This window comes from Haliotis asinina, chromosome 1, assembly GCF_037392515.1.
Source record: "Haliotis asinina isolate JCU_RB_2024 chromosome 1, JCU_Hal_asi_v2, whole genome shotgun sequence".
Taxonomy (NCBI): Eukaryota; Metazoa; Mollusca; class Gastropoda; order Lepetellida; family Haliotidae; genus Haliotis; species Haliotis asinina.
The window spans coordinates 18,677,742-18,699,832 of record NC_090280.1 but is presented as its reverse complement, the minus strand read 5'-3'; the positions used below and the strand labels follow the sequence as shown (position 1 = coordinate 18,699,832).

At 37.4% G+C, this 22,091-nt stretch overlaps 1 protein-coding gene across 1 annotated transcript; it reads left to right on the top strand.

Annotated features, from left to right (window-relative positions):
- The first annotated feature begins 4,727 nt into the window (after nt 1–4,727).
- On the top strand, nt 4,728–20,369 carry LOC137287905 (fibrinogen-like protein A). The gene is made up of 5 exons (XM_067820283.1): nt 4,728–4,971; nt 5,735–5,859; nt 5,976–6,072; nt 18,136–18,300; nt 19,574–20,369. Exons 1-5 carry the CDS (start codon nt 4,803–4,805, stop codon nt 19,786–19,788), a joined length of 771 nt encoding a protein of 256 aa, XP_067676384.1. The 5' UTR covers nt 4,728–4,802; the 3' UTR covers nt 19,789–20,369.
- Nucleotides 20,370–22,091: the final 1,722 nt, after the last annotated feature.

Genomic DNA, 22,091 nt, shown 5'->3' with positions numbered 1-22,091 from the left:
ATCCGAAGAAGACGTGTATCGTGTGTACTCCGAGTCAATGGCGACATGGCTCACCTGTCGTGACCCAGGCGGGTGGATGAAAAGTCCAATCCTAGCTCTGTAGGTCTGAAGATCGGTCATTTCCCCTTAGAATTCAATCTCTGAAGTAGTACTTACTTCCTGCACCACCCTTCGTCCATGTACACTTCTTCGATTTGTTATTTTTCAAAATTTCTTTGCTCTGCAGTGAACTGTGTGTCTGTTCATCAGGGGAGCTAATCAAGACTGTCTTGGTGCATATGTATTTTTCCAAGGGTTGTCGCTGAAACTATCCACAGTGCGTCATAACCAAAGACAGCAGTGTGATCGCCCAGCTAACATTGTCTATACAGTTCATACAGTAGACTAGGACTTTATCTTCGGGTATTTTCAGGAGACAAAATGTTGTACAACACCCGATTCTCTGCAAAGAATCTGGATCTTGATACTCATAGAGGTAACTGTGCAGTCAGCAACAGAGGTTCTTGGTGGTACAAATCATGCAAACAGGCAGAACTCAATCGTTTGTACAGTAAAGCAATTTACTGGCAAGGAATCTCAGGTGTTAAAACTGCATCCATGAAAGTCCGACCTCTTGCCTGAACATGTAGCTTGTTAATTCAAATAATTTATTTCAGGGCTGTGATTCTGAGCGTTGTTCTGCATATATCTGCACGACAGTTGGAGTATAACACGCTTGGTGTTTTGAGATGATTAATATCCTGTATTAGAAAAACAACAATCTTGTATTTAGCGAACATGTGTCATATGCATGGTGTTTATTCCCCCAACTGATTGGAAGGTGCGCTTTGACAAAAGTCAACACATTTGCAACTGACATCGCTGTTGTTGGTACTGGTGTCAATAAATGTAGTTAAAATTTGATGTCACTTTGGTATTATATCAGCCATGTTGTGTCAGTGAAGCAACTAGAATATCACAGATATACATATATAACTAGTAATTAAATCTAAAACAAACCCTAGCTGGATTTACATCATCCCTTCAGACGCTGGCGTTTGTAAAAAAAATATTTAGCCAACTTTAAAAGAACAAAAATAGTATGCTTTTAAAATCTGGTAAACTTAAAACTAGCTTTGTAGGTTTTGGCACTTACGTGCTTTCCCTTTGACAGAGAGTATTTGGTCAGTGTGTATTATTTGCATAAGTGTGTGTGTGTGTGTGTGTGTGTGTGTGTGTGAGTGCGTGTAAGTGTAAGTGTGTGTGTGTTCCTTCCTGTGTTATGTGTAAGTTTCTGCACTTTGTTTGAACACCCATCGCCTTGACTGCAGCAAGTATATATTCATATGTACATATTTCTAAAACTAATTGTCATTCTATCATGTAATGAATACACATACACCCAAGGTTTTGACGGAGGAGTAGTTCAGAAACATGCTATGTTGGTGTAGTCATATTTATTCATCTTTATATGTGTATGAAATTTGCTAAACGGTCATAACCTACACAGAAGCAAGTAAAACAATTTCACTCCCACTCAACACGGTCACACCCCCAAAGAGAGCTAGAGGCAGCCCACTGTAATATTAATTTTGTATAATTACAATTTAAACACACAGTATGGTTCGAACGAAATACCATATGTTTATTTCTTATGTGTTGCGTTGAGTTGCGCTTCACGTCACATCGGCATTATTCCAGCTACAGTGATGAGACCAAGTTTGTATTTATTGTCTTATAAGTCCATGGTCCAAAATTGTTTTGTTTCAAAAACACATTTTCATTTCACTACCATTTAAAAACAGAAAAAAATGTCATAGCATCAAATACAAAACCAGGCGTTATTCCCTTTACAAAACTGCAATTTATGATACAGGTCAACTTCTCTCAGGTAATCAGATGACCCCTCACAAGGGAAAAAACATTACCAACGCGACGCAACCAACACATTACACAAAAAAGAATACAAAAGCAAACACTGAACATAATTCTAATAAATTATATGCAAATGTTGAAAGTGTTCTGCAGTTTGTTGTCTGATAGAAAAAAACCACCAACCTGAAAGAACGTGTTTGAATATTTTCACTGCAAACTGGTATTCGTAAAGTAAAGTACAACTGTGAGTGAGTTAATATATTATGTTGTGTTACGTGGGCAGGTTCATTACTGTCTACGGCGATGTTTGACCCCGTACGGTATTTTGGTCAAGACACGGATGGACACCTCCTATTATTCTATAACGTCACCACATCGCTTGCACATCACATCGGACATTTCAGAGCACACGCAGATTTACTTACATTGGCATTGCAACTGACTTTCATCATATGACCACTGACATTTCTGCATACATATACACTTGATGGGTACATTTTTAATCCCTCACACTTTTAGTCCCAAAGTGAGCAGGCTGTTTTCATGAACAGATATAAGGGATTACTGGTGTTCAGAACGTTGCTGCACATTGCGAAGTAGAAGACATGTTCAACTGTGACAAGATTTCCAGACATTTCCCCGGTCTCCATTCTCTGTGTTCAGTAATGTACACATCCTATTTACGATGGTTGACTGAAAAGTTCTCAGCCTGAGTGGTTTTTCCCCACCAGGTAGAGACAGGTGTTTGCCACCAATGAGGACAATCATTTAGTGAATCATAGACACAAGAACTACAAACGTACTAATAGTTTTATCTCAACTACAGCTCCCTTGGTAAACCTACCCTCTGAAATCATCAGAAATGGACAAAACTGAATACAGGGCAGTCATCAAGTACTTGTCAAAGAAAGGGATGTCCCCAACACAGATACATGCTGACATGGTCCCCACTCTAGGGGATGATGCTCCTTCATTTTCCACAGTAAAGAAGTGGGCTGCAGAATTTAAACGTGGCAGTCAAAGCCTTCATGATGACCCACGCTCAGGAAGGCCTTCAACAGCAACCACTCCAGAAAACATCACGCGAGTGCTCGATATGTTGATGGATGATCGACGATTGACTACTCGACATATTGCTAGTGTAGTGGGCATCTCTCATGAGAGGGTTGAGCATATTATCATCAACGAATTAGGAATGACTAAAGTTTCTGCAAGATGGGTGCCAAAGCTCTTGACAGCAAAACAGAAACGTGTCAGGTTCCAGACGTCCCTTGACAATTTGCGTCGTTTTGAAGCAGATCCCGATGATTTTGTGGCACGATTTGTAACCATGGATGAGACCTGGATACATCACTTTCAACCAGAAACAAAACTACAGTCAAAACAGTGGAAGCATCCTGATTCACTAGCTCCGAAGAAAGCCAAGTCTGTTCCTTCAGCTGGAAAGGTGATGGCATCAGTCTTTTGGGATTCCAGGGGTATTCTGCTCATTGATTATCTTGAAAAAGGTCAAACTATCAACGGCAGATACTATGCCGATCAACTGAACCAGTTGCGAGAAGCAATCAAAGCCAAACGACGAGGGATGATCGCTAAAGGTGTCCTCTTCCACCAAGACAATGCGCTTGTTCACAAATCGATGGTGGCCATGTCAACAATCCGCGATTGTGGCTTTGAACTCATTGACCATCCTCCTTATTCACCTGATTTGGCTCCTTCTGACTTCCACCTGTTCCCCAAAATGAAAAAGGAACTCGCCGGTCGCCATTTTGCAAGTAATGATGACGTCATTTCCGCTGTGACTGATTGTTTTAGGGTAGCTGAAGATTTCTTCCTGACGGGCCTTGCAGCATCGCTGGCAAAAGTGTGTGAACTTGGAAGGGGACTATGTAGAAAAATAAATTACAAACGTGGACTTTGTAACTTTTTTTCACGGTGAGGCTTAGAACTTTTCAGCCAACCCTCGTACATTGAATTCGTGTGAAACCACATACTTCTCCATACATATATAACCATACGCATCCAGCAGGTTTCATATGTGTATCAGTATGTACACTTCAAAACTGAAAGGAAAGGAGAACCGTCTAGTTGTGCTCTATTGATGACAAAAGTTGGCAAATTCTGAACCTAGGCTTTTCTCCTGGTGTGCATTCTCGACGTCACACACCATGGGGATAGGCAAGGTAATATACACTGGAATCTACATCAGTTGTCATCATTTCTGTGGACAGACGGAGCGGTGAACATTTTGAGAAGCTGGTTCTAGTTACTGTTTACGAAAGTGAACACGATGAGATTTTGGCTTCAGTGTTGACATGACTTAAACACTCTAACTCTGTAACATGTACAAGACAAACACTCCACTTGCAGATTCATCTATACTGACAAAATAACAATAACACTCACAAGCAGAGAAATGTATGCAAACCATCAATAAGACCAATACTCTGGGTTCAGAAGTGTCCTTGGAAAAAACATGTACACGTGTAGATATAGTATGTATAAGATTCAAACGTTCAAATATTTCTTAACTGATGAAATTTAAAGTAGGACACCCAACCTTTAATCATTTTGTCAAACCGTAGACAATGCTTATACAAGTATTACTCAAATGTCAGACATTTGGAGTTAGATAAGTGGAAGACAAGTGTGTTCACCACGAGGAGAAGGATACCAGAGGGGACCGGGATGATGACCTAATTCAGTTACAGGGCAGGTCCACTTGACTTGGTTCTGTTTGGCAGTTGAATGTACAAGTACCTATCGGCGTGTAATGTAGCATATAAACACCACCAGAGTTACCATCGCATGAGTCATATTCCTGTTATAAGTGCAGAGTATTTCTATTAACTGTGAAGCATGCCTATAAATATATAGTACTCCACACTCAAGCACACGTTCACTCGGATGACATTCAGTCCACGAAGAAAAGACTCTGTCAAAACAGCATGGTGTTCCGTCTCTGTCTGTGTGTGGTGCTGCTCGCTGCTTGTGGATATGCTAACATATCCGTTGATTACTGTCAAGTTCTGGACAACTACGACACTTTCAAGACATCCATGGATAGCTTCCTGGCTTCCAGGGATGAAACCTGTGGGAACAAGGACATGCGCAGTGGTGAGTACTGAGTGGGATAGAAAGCTGCGGCACTGTTGACTTTGAAGCCCTGTCAGTTTTGTCTTCTGACAACTCGAAGCCGATGCTTTTCAACCACTGGTTGAGGCTGTTCCAAATACTCATCTCCAACATGTCATTATCTTTGTGTGCTGCACAATAAGTTGTAGAAAAGAGCAATTTTACCCACTCTCTCTTGTTTCGGGAACTTAAAATACATTTCCAATTCGTGTTCTAGGTGTTGCCGCACGTGCTCTTTGAGTATAAATTTAAGAAGCGTTATATGACTCTCACTCTTAAGTTGTATGATGAAGGTTGCAATGTCCCAGTAAAATGACATACAGGTTTCTCGAATTCTTACAACGTACCGTGCACCGTGTTTCTGTGTGATTGCACGCATTGGATATTCTGTAATATCCACGACTCATTTGGGTAAACCGTGTTTGTACTTATGTTTTTCATCTAAATGTCTACCAACACTGAATTAACTTTTCTGAGAATATCGGCTCCTGCTGTCGCAATACCTGTCGTTTCAGTCAAATGTGTATTTGATACCAGTGATGACAAATCGATTATGGGAAACGTATCTTTAAAGTAATAAATGGTTTGAGGATTTAACGTCTATGTCATTGTCAATATGTAAATTAAGGCAGCATTCGAAGGCAGCATTCACTATTCAAGGCGGTGGATATATGTTGAAACTGAAAGTAACATGATATAAATGAGACATTACCGGATATCCCCAAATACATTTCACATTGAACAGATTGTAGGAGCATCCTGGACGAGTTTCCCGAAGCTGAGGACGGAGTTTACCGAATCAAGCCGACAGATGGGAAGGGCTCATTTCTGGCCTACTGTGACATGACTCAACATGGCGGAGGATGGCTGGTAAGGTCCAGACAATATCTGCAGTTTAACAATTCTTCCTTCAACGTTTAATGGTAAATGTCAATGTGTCATAATCTCAATATTTGCACTATGTGACGTTGAATTTCAATGTACAGGTGTTTCAAAGGCGACTGGACGGGTCAGAAGATTTTGATCGAACCTGGTTTGAATACATGGACGGATTTGGAAACCTCACCCGAGAGTTCTGGCTTGGTTCGTACAAACATCAATTCCTCCTTAGAACTATGATTATTTCCTATATCCGTGGCATTTGGCAACGTGCGTCTTTGCTCTGGGTCTGTTATATCTTGGCTTGTAATACTGAAGAGGTAACTAAATGAGTGCTAAAACAGTCTTCAGAGATGAAAATTCTTATTGTGTATGTGAACAGCCAGACCTGTTTAGACGTCGCCTTGTACATAGACTGGATTCCTCGTGTAGGAAATTAGTGCTATTGTGTATGTGTCAAAAGTCAAAGTAAATTGTTTATTAGTATGTGATGCCACCGGCCCATATACAATGTACAGCGGTTACAAAGAAAGTTTACATTCAGGAAGATAACAATTGTTTTCTTAACACAATAGCATGTTTTAATTTACAGTGATAATCATTTCAAAATGGAGACATCATATGAGGAAACAATTTTGTAAAATGCTGAGTTATTACTTCTGTTTGTGATAAAATTGCAGAGATCATCAGAACAGATTTTGTCATAGACTGGGCATTCAACAAGAAAATGGAATTCGTCTTCAATGATTTTAACAAAATGGACATAATCTATAATTTCTGTCAATGAATAGTCTTCTTCCTTCTTTTACTTTTAGATCTAATAGCCCCAAACTAAACTTTACAAGTAGCAGTCTCAGATTCTTTGGAGTCACAAGGGATAAGTATCTTTCTGGTTCTAAAAGGGATTTAAACTGTCTGTAACAATCAAAACGAGACCTTTCTTCTAACCTCGAGTGCCATTCTTGTTGAAAAATACATATACAGCGATCTCTAAACTGATTCAGGAAAACACGCACATTACCTACGGATTGGTTTAACCAGACAATACCAAAACTTCTGGAACAAAGAAGGTGCCTTACATGGGACGCCCAAGTTTCTTTGTTGTTATCATCTAAATGTAGAAGCATATTGTAGGAAATTTTCGGGAGACGATGATCATACATTTGTACTATCTTTAGCCAGTATTTTAAGCATCTAACTTGAGCATTAATGAAAACTGGAAATCTCCCACATTCTCCTTATACCATGTTGTTAGGGGTAAATTGTGTGACGCCTAAAAATTTCTTGCAAGCCAGTAAGTGTATCTTTTCGAGCGCTTGGAAAGGTTGGACGCCCCATATTTCAGAGCCGTACAAAAGAATAGACTGAATTTGTACATCAAATAATTTGAAGAACGCGTTGTGGGTAAGGAAACCAACGTTGTTATAGATGAGGTATAACAGTGCTTTCGTAGCTCTGAGAGCTAAATCTGCGGCACAATGTGTCCCATTCATAGTAAAGAAAAGTTTTACACCAAGGTATATGTAATGATTTACGACATTAATATGTTTGGAATTAAAACATCACTTTTCCTTCGAAGAGAGGGGGCCACCTTTTCTAAATACAACAATATTAGTCTTTGATGTACTGTACTGATAGTGACCATTCTGAAGAATATCTTTCTAGTATGTTTAACTAGTTTTGTAACTCAATACTTGAGGAAGATACTAGAATTACATCATCAGCAAAAACTAACATAAATACTTCGATAATGTCAGGAAATAACTGGACACCATGCTTACCTTGCAGCGAAATATCGCACTGGAAAAACGTTCACATTTACAGGCTTGTAAATCGTTTGTAAAGATGATAAGATGATGTTTACAATACATCTACAATTTTGGAAAGATAGTGTTTACAAGAAATTTACAATTTGTAAAGATCCACAAGGGGAGATAACTGGTGGGTGATGGTAAAACAGTTCGCAAGGCCTCAGATTCACACTTAATAAATCCCAAAGGCTAATTACAGTTTGACCCGAAGACATAATTAATGAGGTAATTGGGGTGTGAAATAAGAGTGGGACAGACCACTGTTCAGTGGACCGGGGTCACTCTGTTAGGGGTAGGATGCTGATGCTCTTACTACAGTGTTCGGTGGAGTGAAGATGCATGGGTGTTTCTCTCACTATGCGCAAGCTGTTTAGAAAAGAATTCCGACTTATTTGGTGTTTGAGAACAGTGAATAACGATAACCATATACAATATCACCTTGTCACCTCTGATAATATGCTAAATGATACAGATTGTGTACATACTTGGGTTGTCAGTCCAGACTTGAAGAAGTCATTTTGCGACGATGTCGTATTGGCCATACAAGATACACTCATGCATACCTTTTAAAAGGTGAGGATCCTCCGTTTTGTATCCCTTGTGATGAGAGAGTCACGGTCAAGCATATTCTGCTTGACTGTGTTGAATTCTCCATCACAAGGGATAAAGTTTTCAATGTCAAAACTATCAAGGACCTTTTTAGCACTGTTAGTTGTCATTTAATCATTGTTTTTTTAAAAGAAATTGATTTTTGGGTGGAATTTTGAAAATTATGTTGTGTAAATAGATGCATTTTAATGATTGGTAGTTTGAATTAGTAACTTGAATCGTTTTGTGGCTGTACCCTCAAAGGGGGTTGAAGTATTGTAAAATTATTGTCCTCCTGAGAGGGTACGTAAGTCCACAAACATTCACAGTAAATTTAAGTCTACCAGGATTTTAATCGTAGTTCTTTTAATTTCGGCTAACTTTTCATACAATCGCCAGCAGCTGAAGGGATGGTGTAAATCCAACTAGGGACCATGCAGGTAGCAAAGGTACTGTAAGTCCCCATGGTTCCTAGTGTGGTGATCTACCTTCTGTTGTTGGCAATCTATAGTCTGTTTTTATATTGTATTGTCTAAATAGTGCTATTAGTTTTAACTTTCCATGCTAGTTTTAATTGAAATGGTGATATTCTAGTTGTTTTACTGTCCTTCGTTGACTGGTTTTTATGATTTATATATGCTCTTTTTCATTGTTGAATGTTCTCGTCACGATATGGCTGAGATATTGCCGATGTGACGTTAAGTATTAACTCACTCACTCACTCACTCTTCTTCAAACGCAAATTCAGAGATGGATTTACAAAACCCAACACCTCTACATACATTCCTTATGGATAACAACATAGTGTAGGTGATTTTGTTTGACAACAGTATGTCAATCCATACTGAAACGACACATCAAACGACAATACAAGAAAGTTGTTATCCATAAAGAATCGTACTTTCTTGTGACTTACCATACATTTCTAAAATGCCTATCAAACACATAATCTTTCTGTACGCACAATGAGCCCTCGGCGTATCAGCAAATGAACCAGCCAATCGGTAGCCGTCGTTACACTTGAGTACACATCCTCCAGATATGACTGGGTTTGGTCTCCCGCGGGCTTCTCTAAGAGGGAAGTAAGCCCAAGTGCAACATATTGCACTTGCACACTTATAATTTTATTTATTTGTCTTCTTACAAACAGCAGAACTGATGATGGAAAATATGTTACCAGTACTAGTAGTGGTGGAATATTTGACATGTTGATATTTCATATGTTTTGTTTTTATCTCGTGATCAATAGTGGTAATACCGAATACTAGTAGGTTCTTACCCACCTTGTGCCTGTAAAAACACAGATGGGCCTGTTTGTTCGACTTTGTGCGACAAGGAATTTTGCATATCATAACACTGAAATAAAGTTGATGTTCGCTTGATAGTGCTCCATGGTCAATACTGCACTGTTGTTGAAAATGGTATTCTATAATGCGGAATTTGTTTCACTTTCACCCATGAAAGATCGTTGCAAATTCAGATTTTGACGGTGGTCCACGGACACGACTGGCCGTCGGAATGGCTCCTTAAACTTGCACTTTTCTTAAAAATTGCATCTGCAAGCCTTTTTGCCGTCATCAGCTCTCTGGATTCTATTTTCGGCCTTACAATAAAATATGTGATGCCATCTCATCACGTCACTTTCCTCTGATGACTTCAACTGTGCCCTCTTTAATGCGTGTTCATATTTTGCTTTCTTATGACTGGGGAGGTCTGCCTGTCGTATCCCTTGGACTCGATTTCTGAAGAAAACAGCCAATACTATAATGATAATACTTGCATTAAGTGAATGGAAAAACCAATGTGAAAATAGAATTAATGGTTATTCTCATAATCTCATAGCAAGTATTATTGATACTTGTGTATTTAGTGCATTAGAACAGAGGTGTTGTATGGTAAAACATGTTTACTCCTTTGACAAAATCACACGGATTAATACTGTTACTGTATCTCTCACCCTTGAACAAAGCCTCAACACATAACAAGGCCTAACGCCTTGTTCATTGATGAGCAAGTTATAACAGGAAGTCGACACCAAACACATGCACCCGATTCAAACGGCTAAACAAAATCACCCAGGAACATCACATTTTGTTGCATAATCTGACTGTGCAACAAAAGTCACGTTTGGAGCTCAAGAAATGAGTATTCTTATTTATGTGACAGTGGGTTGTGCTTATGTTTTGTTGTGCGCTGATGCATAAAGGACAATACAATCAGCAGAACTGCAATACCTTCAAACACAGCGCGCGGAATAACGGGGAGAGCTTTTACAAACTGCCATGCATAATTCATGATGTCCTGATTCTGTCCTGTTTCCAACCTGAAAAATCTAAATTTATTGTCAGCACAATGCGGATAAATTCATGTCGAGGTTATTGTAGAAACACCTTAAGTTTTACGTGTTGAATGGTTTAATGCATTGAAACCCTTGCAGTTACTGTATTTAAATCTTATTAAAACTCAGAGTTGCCTGTGAAAATAGATTCATGGGAAAAATACAATTAGCGTTCTGAAAAACTTAACAAAATGACTAGCAGGTATTACAACTCTTAAACTCTTAAATACAGTCTTACAAGTCTTCAATAAAATCGAATTACTGCGAATACAATATCGTATAAGAATGCCTTGTCTGAAAACTTTATAAACATTTGCAAAGAGATAAACAATCAATTTAGTTTCTAAGGCTTAAGACTTTGTCTTGGGTCTTTCAGAACTTCACCCATTGACAGTCTTTACGTTGAGGCCAATGAACCATCTCTTACACAACGTCGCATAAAATTGACTTCACAATACATATCTAACCCTGCCTATAACGGTGTCTTCAATCCGCTTTATGAGGATTTGTATAACAAAAAGTCTTCTCTCGTTCCACCTCTAGGGCACAGCATTAAACCATTTATTTCTTCTGCCGGGATTGAGCTGGAAAGTATTTCGCCTTCTTTCTTCTGGTCCTTGGCAGTTTTTTTTTTTTTTTTTTTTTTTTTTTTTTTATTGGTTCATGTGATTACACATAGTACAAAACACAGGTACATATGGATGGATGATATACAGAAATCATATCAACATTTTGGTAATAGACATATACAGGTTGATATAGGTGATTGGTAGGTATATAGGAAGATTAAAATTTATCCAAGTACTGGGAAAAGAGGGCCCCATTTATGACTGAAATGATCTCTTTTATTAGTTTTTTGGCATATATGTTTCTCAACAAAGAATATTTCTTTTAGGGTTTTTGTAAATGAAGTCATATCAGGATGTATATTCTTAATACTACATATGTAAATGTGTCTTTTGGCTGCAAGGGTGATGTGGTTTAGTAATGTATTTCGGTTTAGAGTACCAAACCAAACCATATGTTTTGTAAAGTGAAATGGATGAGGGAATGAATTGTTGAGCCAAATTTGTAATTTTCTCCAAAATGTTTGGGTCACTTGGCATTCCCAATACACATGACAAACAGTCTCATTTATATCCTTGCAGAAACAGCATGTACTACTATCAACTTTCTTCATTTTAAGCAATTCTCTTTTAGTATAAATAGCACCTTGTAGAAATCTATATTGAAAATCTATGAGTTTTGTGTCTTGCAAATCTTTTCTGTATCCTGTGAATATTTTTTCCCAGTCAAAGTCTGTTTTTGGGAAAAACCGCTGCCACTTTTTACAAACATTTTGGTATATATCATTGGAAATAAGTTTATCATAAAAAGTTCTGCATCCTTTAGATGTTTTTATGAGACAAGTCTGGCAATGGTTAATATTTAAATCCCAGACTGGTATTGAATGACATTGATTTAGAGTATTTTTCCAAGAATCTGGAAATGTGTGTAGTAAATATCTATAATCTAAAAAAGTACCTTGGATATCATATACTTCTTTTAAAGATTCCAATGACAATAGTCCATTTTCGTCACAAATATCCCTAATATTAATAACCCCTTTATCTGCCCAATTCTTTATATAGTTTAATGAATTTTTGAAATTGTGATTAAACCATAATGGTTGTGATAGAATTTCATTGATGTTATTTGGGTCAATATAATGTTTTTGGTGAAATAGTTGCCATGCTTTCAGTGCATCCTGCCAAAAAGGGTTTTCAATCTTAATGTAGGCCTCAGAATTTGCTCCTAAATTAAATATGTCTTTGAAAGGTATGTTGCATGGATTTTCCTTATCACCTTTTCCGAAGTATCGTCGCAACGTGGATAATTTCAAAGCGTCTATAAATGTTTTAATATCGATCATTCTCAAACCTCCTTCTTTATAGTTATTTTTTATTATATTCCTCTTTATTTTGTCATTCTTGTCATTCCAAACAAATTTAAAAAGCATTTTTTCAATAGAAGTAATAAAATCTGCTGGTGGGTTGGGCAGGGAATTGAAAATATGAACCAATTTGGAGATTGCTAGAGTTTTTATTACTGTTATTTTACCAATAAGTGTTAAATTTCTCTTTCTCCAAGATGCTAGGAGTCTATTAATTTCTTCAAGTCTTTTCCTAGTGTTGATTACCCATAGATCTTCAAGATCTGGTGTAAATTTGATACCTAGTACATCAAATTCACCAACTACCCATTCAACTTTTAGATCATGACATATCATATCAGTAGATTTAGCTTTTGATCCAATCCATATTGCTTTTGATTTATCCACATTAATTTTCAAACCTGACATCTTGTAAAAAGTATTAACTGTGTCTATTGCAGAGTACAAACTCTCTTCAGTTCCATTCAGAAATAGTTCAGTATCATCGGCATATTGATTCAGTTTATATTCATTATCATAAATAACTATACCTTTGATATTTTCATTATGTCTTATCATGCAACCAAGAATCTCAGCTACAAAGAGGAAAAGATATGGGGATAAAGGGTCTCCTTGTCTACAGCCCCTTTCATTTGAAAAAAACTCAGATAAGTTACCATGCTGGATGACACAAGATGTTGTTTCGTAAGTTAGTGTATTTATCCATCCTATCAGTTTGGGGCCAAATTTGAATTTATGGAGGACTAGATTGATAAAATCTTTTGAAACAGAATCAAAAGCTTTTTCAAAATCAATAAGGATTAGCAAACCAGGGATGTTCTGTTTCTTTGTTTCGAACATAATATCATATAATAATCTTGTATTTTCACTAATTGTCCTCCCTGGTATGAAACCAGATTGGTTAGAATGAATGAGTTCGTCTAGGGTAGTTTTTAATCTGTGTGCTATACAGGAGCTGATAATTTTGTAAATAGCATTCAGTAAAGTGATCGGTCTCCAGTTTTTAAGTAATGTTCTATCTTTATTGGTTTTTGGAATACAGGTAATAACACCTCTTTTCCAATTCACAGACATTTCATTCTTGGCTAATACATCGCTAATGAATCTATAGATCCATGTTTTTAATTCTTTCCAAAAAAATTTAAAGAAATCAATAGGAAAACCATTAATCCCTGGACTTTTATTATTCTTCATTCTGTGCACAGTATTACTAATTTCATCTAAACTGATTTCTCTTTCAAGATAGTCCCTCTGTGTTTGGTTTAAGATTGGAGTATTAATATCCTTCAAACAATTTTCATCCTCATATTGTTTGTGAGAGGCATACAGATTTTTGTAAAATAATTTTAGTTCATTCAGTATTGACTTGCTGTCAGTAATTTCACTATTATCATTAGTTACTAACTTGTTGATTGATCTTTGGGTGAACGTTCTATTTTCCAGGTGACAGAAATATTTTGAAGGTTTTTCACCTTCTTCATACCAAAGAAGTCGGTTTCGAATTTGTATTCCTTTCATTTCCTCATTTTTAATTTCTTCCATTTCTTTCTTATATTTTGATAGTTCACTCAAAAGTTCTTCATCTATGTTTTGAAAGTTTTTTCTTATAGTATCTTCAACCTGTTTTATTTTAAGTTCTAACTGTTCTGTATTTTTTGCTTTTGTTTTCTTCAAGTAGGATGAGAAAGATATAGTCTTTCCTCGAATTTTCATTAGTAACGTTTCCAGAAATAAAGAGTTAGAAATAGTAAGTATAATATTTTCGGTGTTATTAAGATCATCCAATTTTTCTGTTGCATATTCCTGAACTGTGTCGTTCAAAATAGATCTGACTAAGTTTCCATATTCAGGATTTAACAGCAATGAAGTGTTAAACTTCCAATATCCATGTCCTCGTTCCTGGCCTAAAGTGTTGGAAAAGGTTAATGTAATTGTTGAGTGATCACTTTTATAGCCTGGCAAAATATCTGAGTCTAGAGTTATGTCAAATATATCCTCTGATACAATAAAGAAATCCAGTCTGGCTTGTTGTCTTGGATTTTTTTTCCACCAGGTGTATTTTCTGCATTTATCATTCATATTCCTCCAAACATCAACAAGATTATAAGATTCAATGAATTCTAAAACAGTATTTCTTGATTTAGGGTTGTTTACATGTTTATAATTCTCAAGATCAATTGTTGGATCAATCACCAAATTCCAGTCTCCAACTATTATCAGAGAATCATTCTCAAGATTTAGAATATTTTTAAATAGATTAGTGTAAAAATTACTGTCATCGATATTTGGACCATAGAGATTAGTTAGTGTTAGTCTTTTATCCTCTATTGTTACATCAGCTATTATATAATTTCCATTTTCATCTATTAAGGTCTTATGTATTTTAAGATCAACATCATTATTAAAGAGAATGGCCACTCCTCTGGAATTAGATTTAAAAGGTGCAATTATGGATTGTAAACCCCATTCATTTCTCATGATATTGCAAGTAGATGCATCAATATGAATATCTTGCAGACATATGATTGAGTGTAGTTTTTTCCGGTGTATGTTCATTAATTCTTTTCTTTTAAATTTGTCTGCAAGTCCTCTACAATTAGCTGAGATAACTTTGATTTTCTTAACATTATCCATTGTAGTCAATGGTTACGAGAACTATCAATATACCTAAAATTAAACTGTCTGACACAGTGGTATCCTTGCCAACTGAATGGAGGTAGAAGCGCTCATAACATGCTTGTGGGAGAGCTTGTACAGTAAATATTTGTGTTGTGATATCACGAGAACCTTTTTTTCCTGATAAATAGAAAACATGTATTAAAAGAAATAGAGGGTAACTAAAACGAAATAGCGGGCGAACCATGTTCTTGGTCTTCGAAGTCAAGCCGCATGAATGATAGTCCAAATGTGTGCAATGTGAACTAGAGCTAGATGTCCAACTGACGTAATATATATACATTGATGCCGGGACCTGCCTCTAATAGTATTGAAAGAGGAATACTTATCCAGAAACATCCTTATACTGAGTGGAGAAAAAGCGTAGAACGTCATAGATAACATCATACGAACTTCGTCTAACTGTGCTAACACATCCATCAGAGTAACGTAACAACATCCGGTAGCCCCGGGGTGAATGAAGCCGCTATAAATAGATTACCACGTGTATTTGTTTACAAACATTAGAAGCAAAGCAAGGATGGAAACGTTTTGGTGAGAATGGCTCCCAGAAAGCTTCTCGTTGCCAGATCGTCGAATTGTTCGGCACATTTGGGTTGTATAGTCATCGTGCCCAACTTCAACAGTAGTCTTAGATGTATATAAAGTAAATTACGTCGTTTGAATACTTATCCTTTACCCGAGTGGTGCACATGTTTACATATCCGTGCAAACAGAACACAAAGATTAGAAAGTTTCGTACAGTCCAATTGTTCTCCAGTTATCTTGTGGGTTCTTCCTGACCTGCAAGGAGATGTCGATTCCTTTTTCAAGAATCCGTGTCTGTACTTTATGGGTTTTTCTCAGTTCAAAGGCTTTATTTGCAAGGCGACCACGGTGTTTTTTCAGAGAGACAGGGAGATCAGTTCGGATCGTGACCTTCTTTTCCTTCAGAATTCCCCAGTTCTTGCCTGCAGCACTGTAGACATTCTGTCTATCTATTGCCCTGACGAATTTCACTACGATTGGCTTCGGCATTGAAGCCCTGAAGTTTTGAGGATCCGTGCTTTTTCTGGGTAGTCTGTGCACATTGTCGAACATCATCTCCTTGGCATGCTGTATCCCTAGTAGACTGAAGATTTCTTTTGCGGCTGTTTCAGGATCTTTTTCGTCGGGTATGCCATAGATTAGCAAATTGTTTTTCCTGGAGTAAACTTCAAGAGTGAGAAACTTTTTGTCATATTCTGTTTTCATCGCCGACATATCATCTTTTAGCTGGTCCTTGGCAGTTGGTTAGGCCCCAAGTGGACCTAACATTAACATCTTTAAAAAAGTTGGAAACGAATGTTTTACAATATAAACAAGAATATCGTGAATTGAAAAACAAATATAACAATTACAAATCCTTATTACCAGACGGGTCCAAGGATGGTGGCGCAGTAGCTTGTGCCACGGTCATTGGATCCAGAACAACATCTTCTACACTACCTGATAGCAGCTCTATTTTTACAGCGGAAGCTAACGCCATATTAACTGCTTTTAAATATATCCAAAGACACCCTAAACATAAACAATGAGTAATCTATTCAGACTCTCTTTCTTGTCTTCAGGCGATTAAATTTATCATGTAAACATCCACTTTTAATAGAAATTATTGAACTGTATAATGATCTCGCTACTGGCCAATACAACATCGTCTTTTGTTGGTTACCCAGCCACGTAGGCATTTCTGGTAACACAATGGCCGATCTTGCTGCGAAGGCAGCACTCAACAAAATATACACATAAATATTTGCTTAAAGGTGGGGATCCTCCGTTTTGTATCCCTTGTGATGAAAGAATCACAGTCAAGCATATCCTGCTTGACTGTGTTAAGTATTCAATCACAAGGGATCAGTATTTTAATTCACGAACTATGAAGGATCTTTTAGCAATATTAGTCCTTGTTTGATTATATTTCATTTTTAAGGGAATTCGATTTGTTAATTGAATTGTAAATAGATAAATATTTTATAATTGGATGTTTAAATTAGTAGCTCAGATCGTTAGTGGCTGTATGCTCAGAGGAGGTTGAGGTACTGTAAAATAATTGTCCTCCTGAGAGGGTACGTAAGTCTCAAAACATTTGAAGTAAATTTAATTTTTCCAGGTTTTTAATTGTAGAATCAGTGTTCTTTTACTGTATGTCTCGATTTGTCCAATTTGCTAACAGCTAAAGGGATGATGTAAATCCAATTAGGGTCCATGCAGGAAGCAAATGTACTGTATGTCCACATGGTCTTTAGTATGGTGATCTACCTTCAGTTGTTGGCAACCTATAGTTCATTTTTATATTGTACTGTCCTCTATAGATACATTGTTTTAGGTCTAATCACTAGTTTTACATTATATTCTGCGATATTCTAGTTAGTTTTACAGTCCTTCGTTGACAGGTTTTTACAATGTAAGATGTGCTATTGATTCATTTGTATTTTTATAATTAATCGTTTTCGTCACGATATGGCTGCAATATTGCCGATGTGACGTTAAATATGAACTCACTCACACGCTCACTCACTCCCCTCCGAACTTTTATATGTGACAGCCACATCGGACTTTGAAAAGGACGGCTGTTGAAATAGATCTCATAGAATATGTAAACTGTTATTCTAAAACATGCTCGCACGTCTGAGTTGGGTTGTGTGTCTGTGTGTGAACACTAACCTTACTGGTCGTCACGTTTTACACATGGACTGCATTCCTCACATTGCGCAATTGATTCAAAGTGAGTTTGGTGTTACTGTAATAGTGCAATATTCAATGTTTTGTTGTACTCGTTCACTCGCCTCCTCGATACACTTACGTGTCGCCTATGTATCAACGATGGTGAGGTTTCATATCAAAATGTGTGTGACTGGAGTCCCAAGGACATCGGGAAAATGCACATTGTGGTCATATTTCAGGAAATGAGAAGATACACAGACTGACAAAGCAGAACGCCTATGTACTGAGGATCGACCTGGTGAACAAATCAGGAAGTCATTTCTATGCCGAATACAACAGCTTCCATCTGGGCAGTATGTCGGAGTTCTACACTCTGTTCATAGGGAACTACTCGGGGACTGCTGGTATGTTGAAAATATTCATGACATGCATTTTAAGTTACAAGCTGTTGCTAGTCTGCATGTGTATTACAGACGGACAATAGATACGGACGTTAGTTTCATAGGTGTCCATTTTGGTCCCGGTGAACTGCCTGACATCATGTAGGCGAGCTCCTATCCTGGAGACCTGTCTAGGGGTTCCAAACCTATAATGCTGAAATCGCCATTGCAATACCGATACCACATTACACTGGCCATTAAGTGTGCACTCTGGCCTAAAGTTATGTCAGCCTCCTACCTCTCTGATATCAGTCATCAACGGTGAAAAAGTCTACCGGGCACCTAGATTGACTAATACAGACTTTATTGGATGTATTCTATTGGTACAGCAGTTCTATTGCATTATGGCCTCCGGTACATTTTATATTTTGTATTCGATGAGGCCAATCACGGCTATGGCATATTGAATTTCCTGAATCCAGTGGTTTATACAATGAGCGTTGATTTTCTTTGACCACAGAAAGCGTAGATATCCATCAACCACGTAAGCTAGATTGACCTCTCGATCCTATTTATGTACTCTTTCCTCAAGTATAGGTTGCTGAAGACCAATAGTTACAAGGGCTTTCAGTGGTCGAATCCACATTGATTCGTCGATACATTTATGTCCATGTATATTTGAAGAACATTATCATAAGTTTCTTATCTAGTTTCATAAAAATAATCCTAAATTGAGCCATCACCTGGTGATGAAAACAGCTGTTTGCCAATCGTTGAGTATATCTCGCTACTGATGACAACCGTCGCAAGTACATGCACGTGCAGTCGAATGTGCAGTGAGAACACATGGCAAAGTGTGGTAAAAGCTAACCTATAGAATAATTGCTTCCGACTAGTTGTATCACCATATAGGAATGTTAGTGATTATTCGTGATTATGCTGTGAGTATAAAAACATTTTGTTTCTTCCGTCTTGGTACATATGTATTTTGCCAAGAATTAACTTGTTTGAGTGGCATTTTAGAAGTTGAGGTGTACAAATAGGACAAATTGTTATGGATAACAACTTCTTTATTGCGTGATTGCGGCGTTTCGATACAGATTCTTGTACCGTTGTCGAAACGTCGCAATCACGCAATAAAGAAGTCGTTATCCATCACAATTTGTCGTATTTCCAAGAGTTGTGGCTAAAACTATCCACGGTGCGTCATTACCAAAGACAGCAGTGTGATCGTCCAGCTAACATTGTCTATACAGTTCATACAGTAGACTAGGACTTTATCTTCGGGTATTTTCAGGAGACAAAATGTTGTACAGCAACAACAACCGATTCTCTGCAAAGAATCTGGATCTGGACTCTTTTAGTGGTAACTGTGCTGTTGAAAACAGAGGGGCTTGGTGGTACAAGTCATGCAAACAGGCAGAACTCAATCGTTTGTACAGTAAAGCAATTTACTGGCAAGGAATCTCAGGTGTTAAAACTGCATCCATGAAAGTCCGACCTCTTGCCTGAATCTTTAATTTCAGGGCTGTGATTCTGAGCGTTGTTCGTGATGTATGGAGAATCATACGCTGAACGTTTATATCAAATATATCTGCACGACAGTTGGAGTATAACACGCTTGGTGTCTTGAGATGATTAATATCCTGTATTAGAAAAACAACAATCTTGTTTTTAGCGAACATATGTCATATGCATGGTGTTTATTCCCCCAACTGATTCAAGGCAAACGTGGCCACTTCAATATCTTATTATGCATTTTTTTTCACTTTTGTTGCCTAAAACCTGTTCTCGTCTTGTTCGAACATTACATATAAGGCACCTTTTCTTAGAAGGTGCGCTTTGACAAAAGTCAACACATTTGTAACTGACATCGCTGTCGTTGGCACTGGTGTCAAGAAATGTAGTTAAAATTCACTTTGGCTACACATTGAAAGCAGCACCTTCTTTTAAAATACAACAAAACTGTCCCGTTTTTACCGTTGAATTAAACTATCGAGACGTCTGGTCAATTTATTACTGTTTGAACCACCGGGTTTGTCCGCATAGTTAATTAACATTAATTTTGATTAAAGTGTGATCTTATCAAAATATACGACTCTGTGCTTCGTCCTAGGAGAGAGAGAGAGAGAGAGAGAGAGAGAGAGAGAGAGAGAGAGAGAGAGAGAAAAGAGAGAGAGAGGAGAGAGAGAGTGTTAAAATTTGATGTCACTTTGGTATTATATCAGCCATGTCGTGATAGCAAATCAACTAGAATATCACAGATACACATATATAACTAGTAATTAAATCTAAAACAAACCCTAGCTGGACTTACACCATCCCTTCAGACGCTGGTGTTGGTAAAAAAATAGCCAAATTTAAAAGAACAAAAATATTATGCTTTAAAAATTTAAAACTAGCTTTACAGGTTTTGGCACTTATGTGTTTCTCCTTTGAGAGAGAGTACTTGGTCAGAGTGTATTATTTGCATCAGTGTGTATGTGTGTGCGTGTGCGCGTGCGCGTGCGTTTGCGTGGGCGTGTAAGTGTGTGTGTGTAAGTATATATTCATGTATACATATTTGAAACATTAATTGTCATTCTATCATGTAATGAATACACTTACACGCAAGGTTTTGACGGATGATTAGTTCAGAAACATGTTATGTTGGTTTAGTCGCACAAGCATCATATCTATTCATCTTTGTATGTTTATGAAATTTGCTTTAACGGCCATAACCTACACAGTAGTATGTAAAACAAGCTTGTACAATTACAAAGTACACACACAGCATGATTCCAAAGAAATATCATATGTTTATTTCTTAAGAGTTGAGTTGAGTTGGGCTTTACGTCACATTTGCATTATTCCAGCCATATAGTGACGAGATCAAGTTCGCATTTATTATCTTGTGAGTCCATGGTCCTAAAATGTTTTGTTTCAAAAACATATTTGCATTTCACTACCATTTTAAAAAACAGAAAAATGTCATACCAGCAAATACAAAACCAAGCGTTTTTCCAAGCGTTATACAAAACTACAATTTATGATATAGGTCAACTTCTCCCAGGTAATCAGATGGCCCCTCACAAGGGAAAAGAGATCTTTCAGATTTCTCGCAACCAACACATTGCACATAAAATGTTAAAAAGGCAAACACTGAACAGAATTCTAATAAATTATATTTATTATTCTTATTTTAATTGTAAAATTTGAAAGTGTTCTGCAGTTTGTTGTCTCAAAAAAAAAAAAAACCCACTAACCTGAAACAAAGTGTTTGAATATTTTCAGTGCAAGCTGTTATTTGGGAAGTAGAGTACACCTGTGAGTGAGTTAATATATTATGTTGTGTTACGTGTGCAGGTCCGTTACTGTCTACGGCGAATTTTGACCCCGTACGGTATTTTGATCAACACATGGACGGACACCTCCTTACATGAAGTCTTTTATAACGTCATCAGATCGCTTGCACGGACATTTCGGAGCACACGCTCTTTTACGTACATTGGCATTGCAACTTACTTTTCATTTGTATGATATGACCACTCACATTTCTGCATACATATACACTTGATAGGTACATTTTTAATGCATTACGTTTTTAGTCCCACAATGAGCAGACTGTTATAATGAACAGTCATAAAGGATTACTGGTGTTGAGAACGTTGCTGCACATTGCGAAGCAGAAGACATGTTCAACTGTGACAAGATTTCCAGACACTTTGCCGGGCTCCATTCTCGACGTCAGGTAATGTATACATCTTATTTACATTGAATTCATGTGAAACCACACACTTCTCCATACATATATAAGCATACGCACCCAGCAGGTT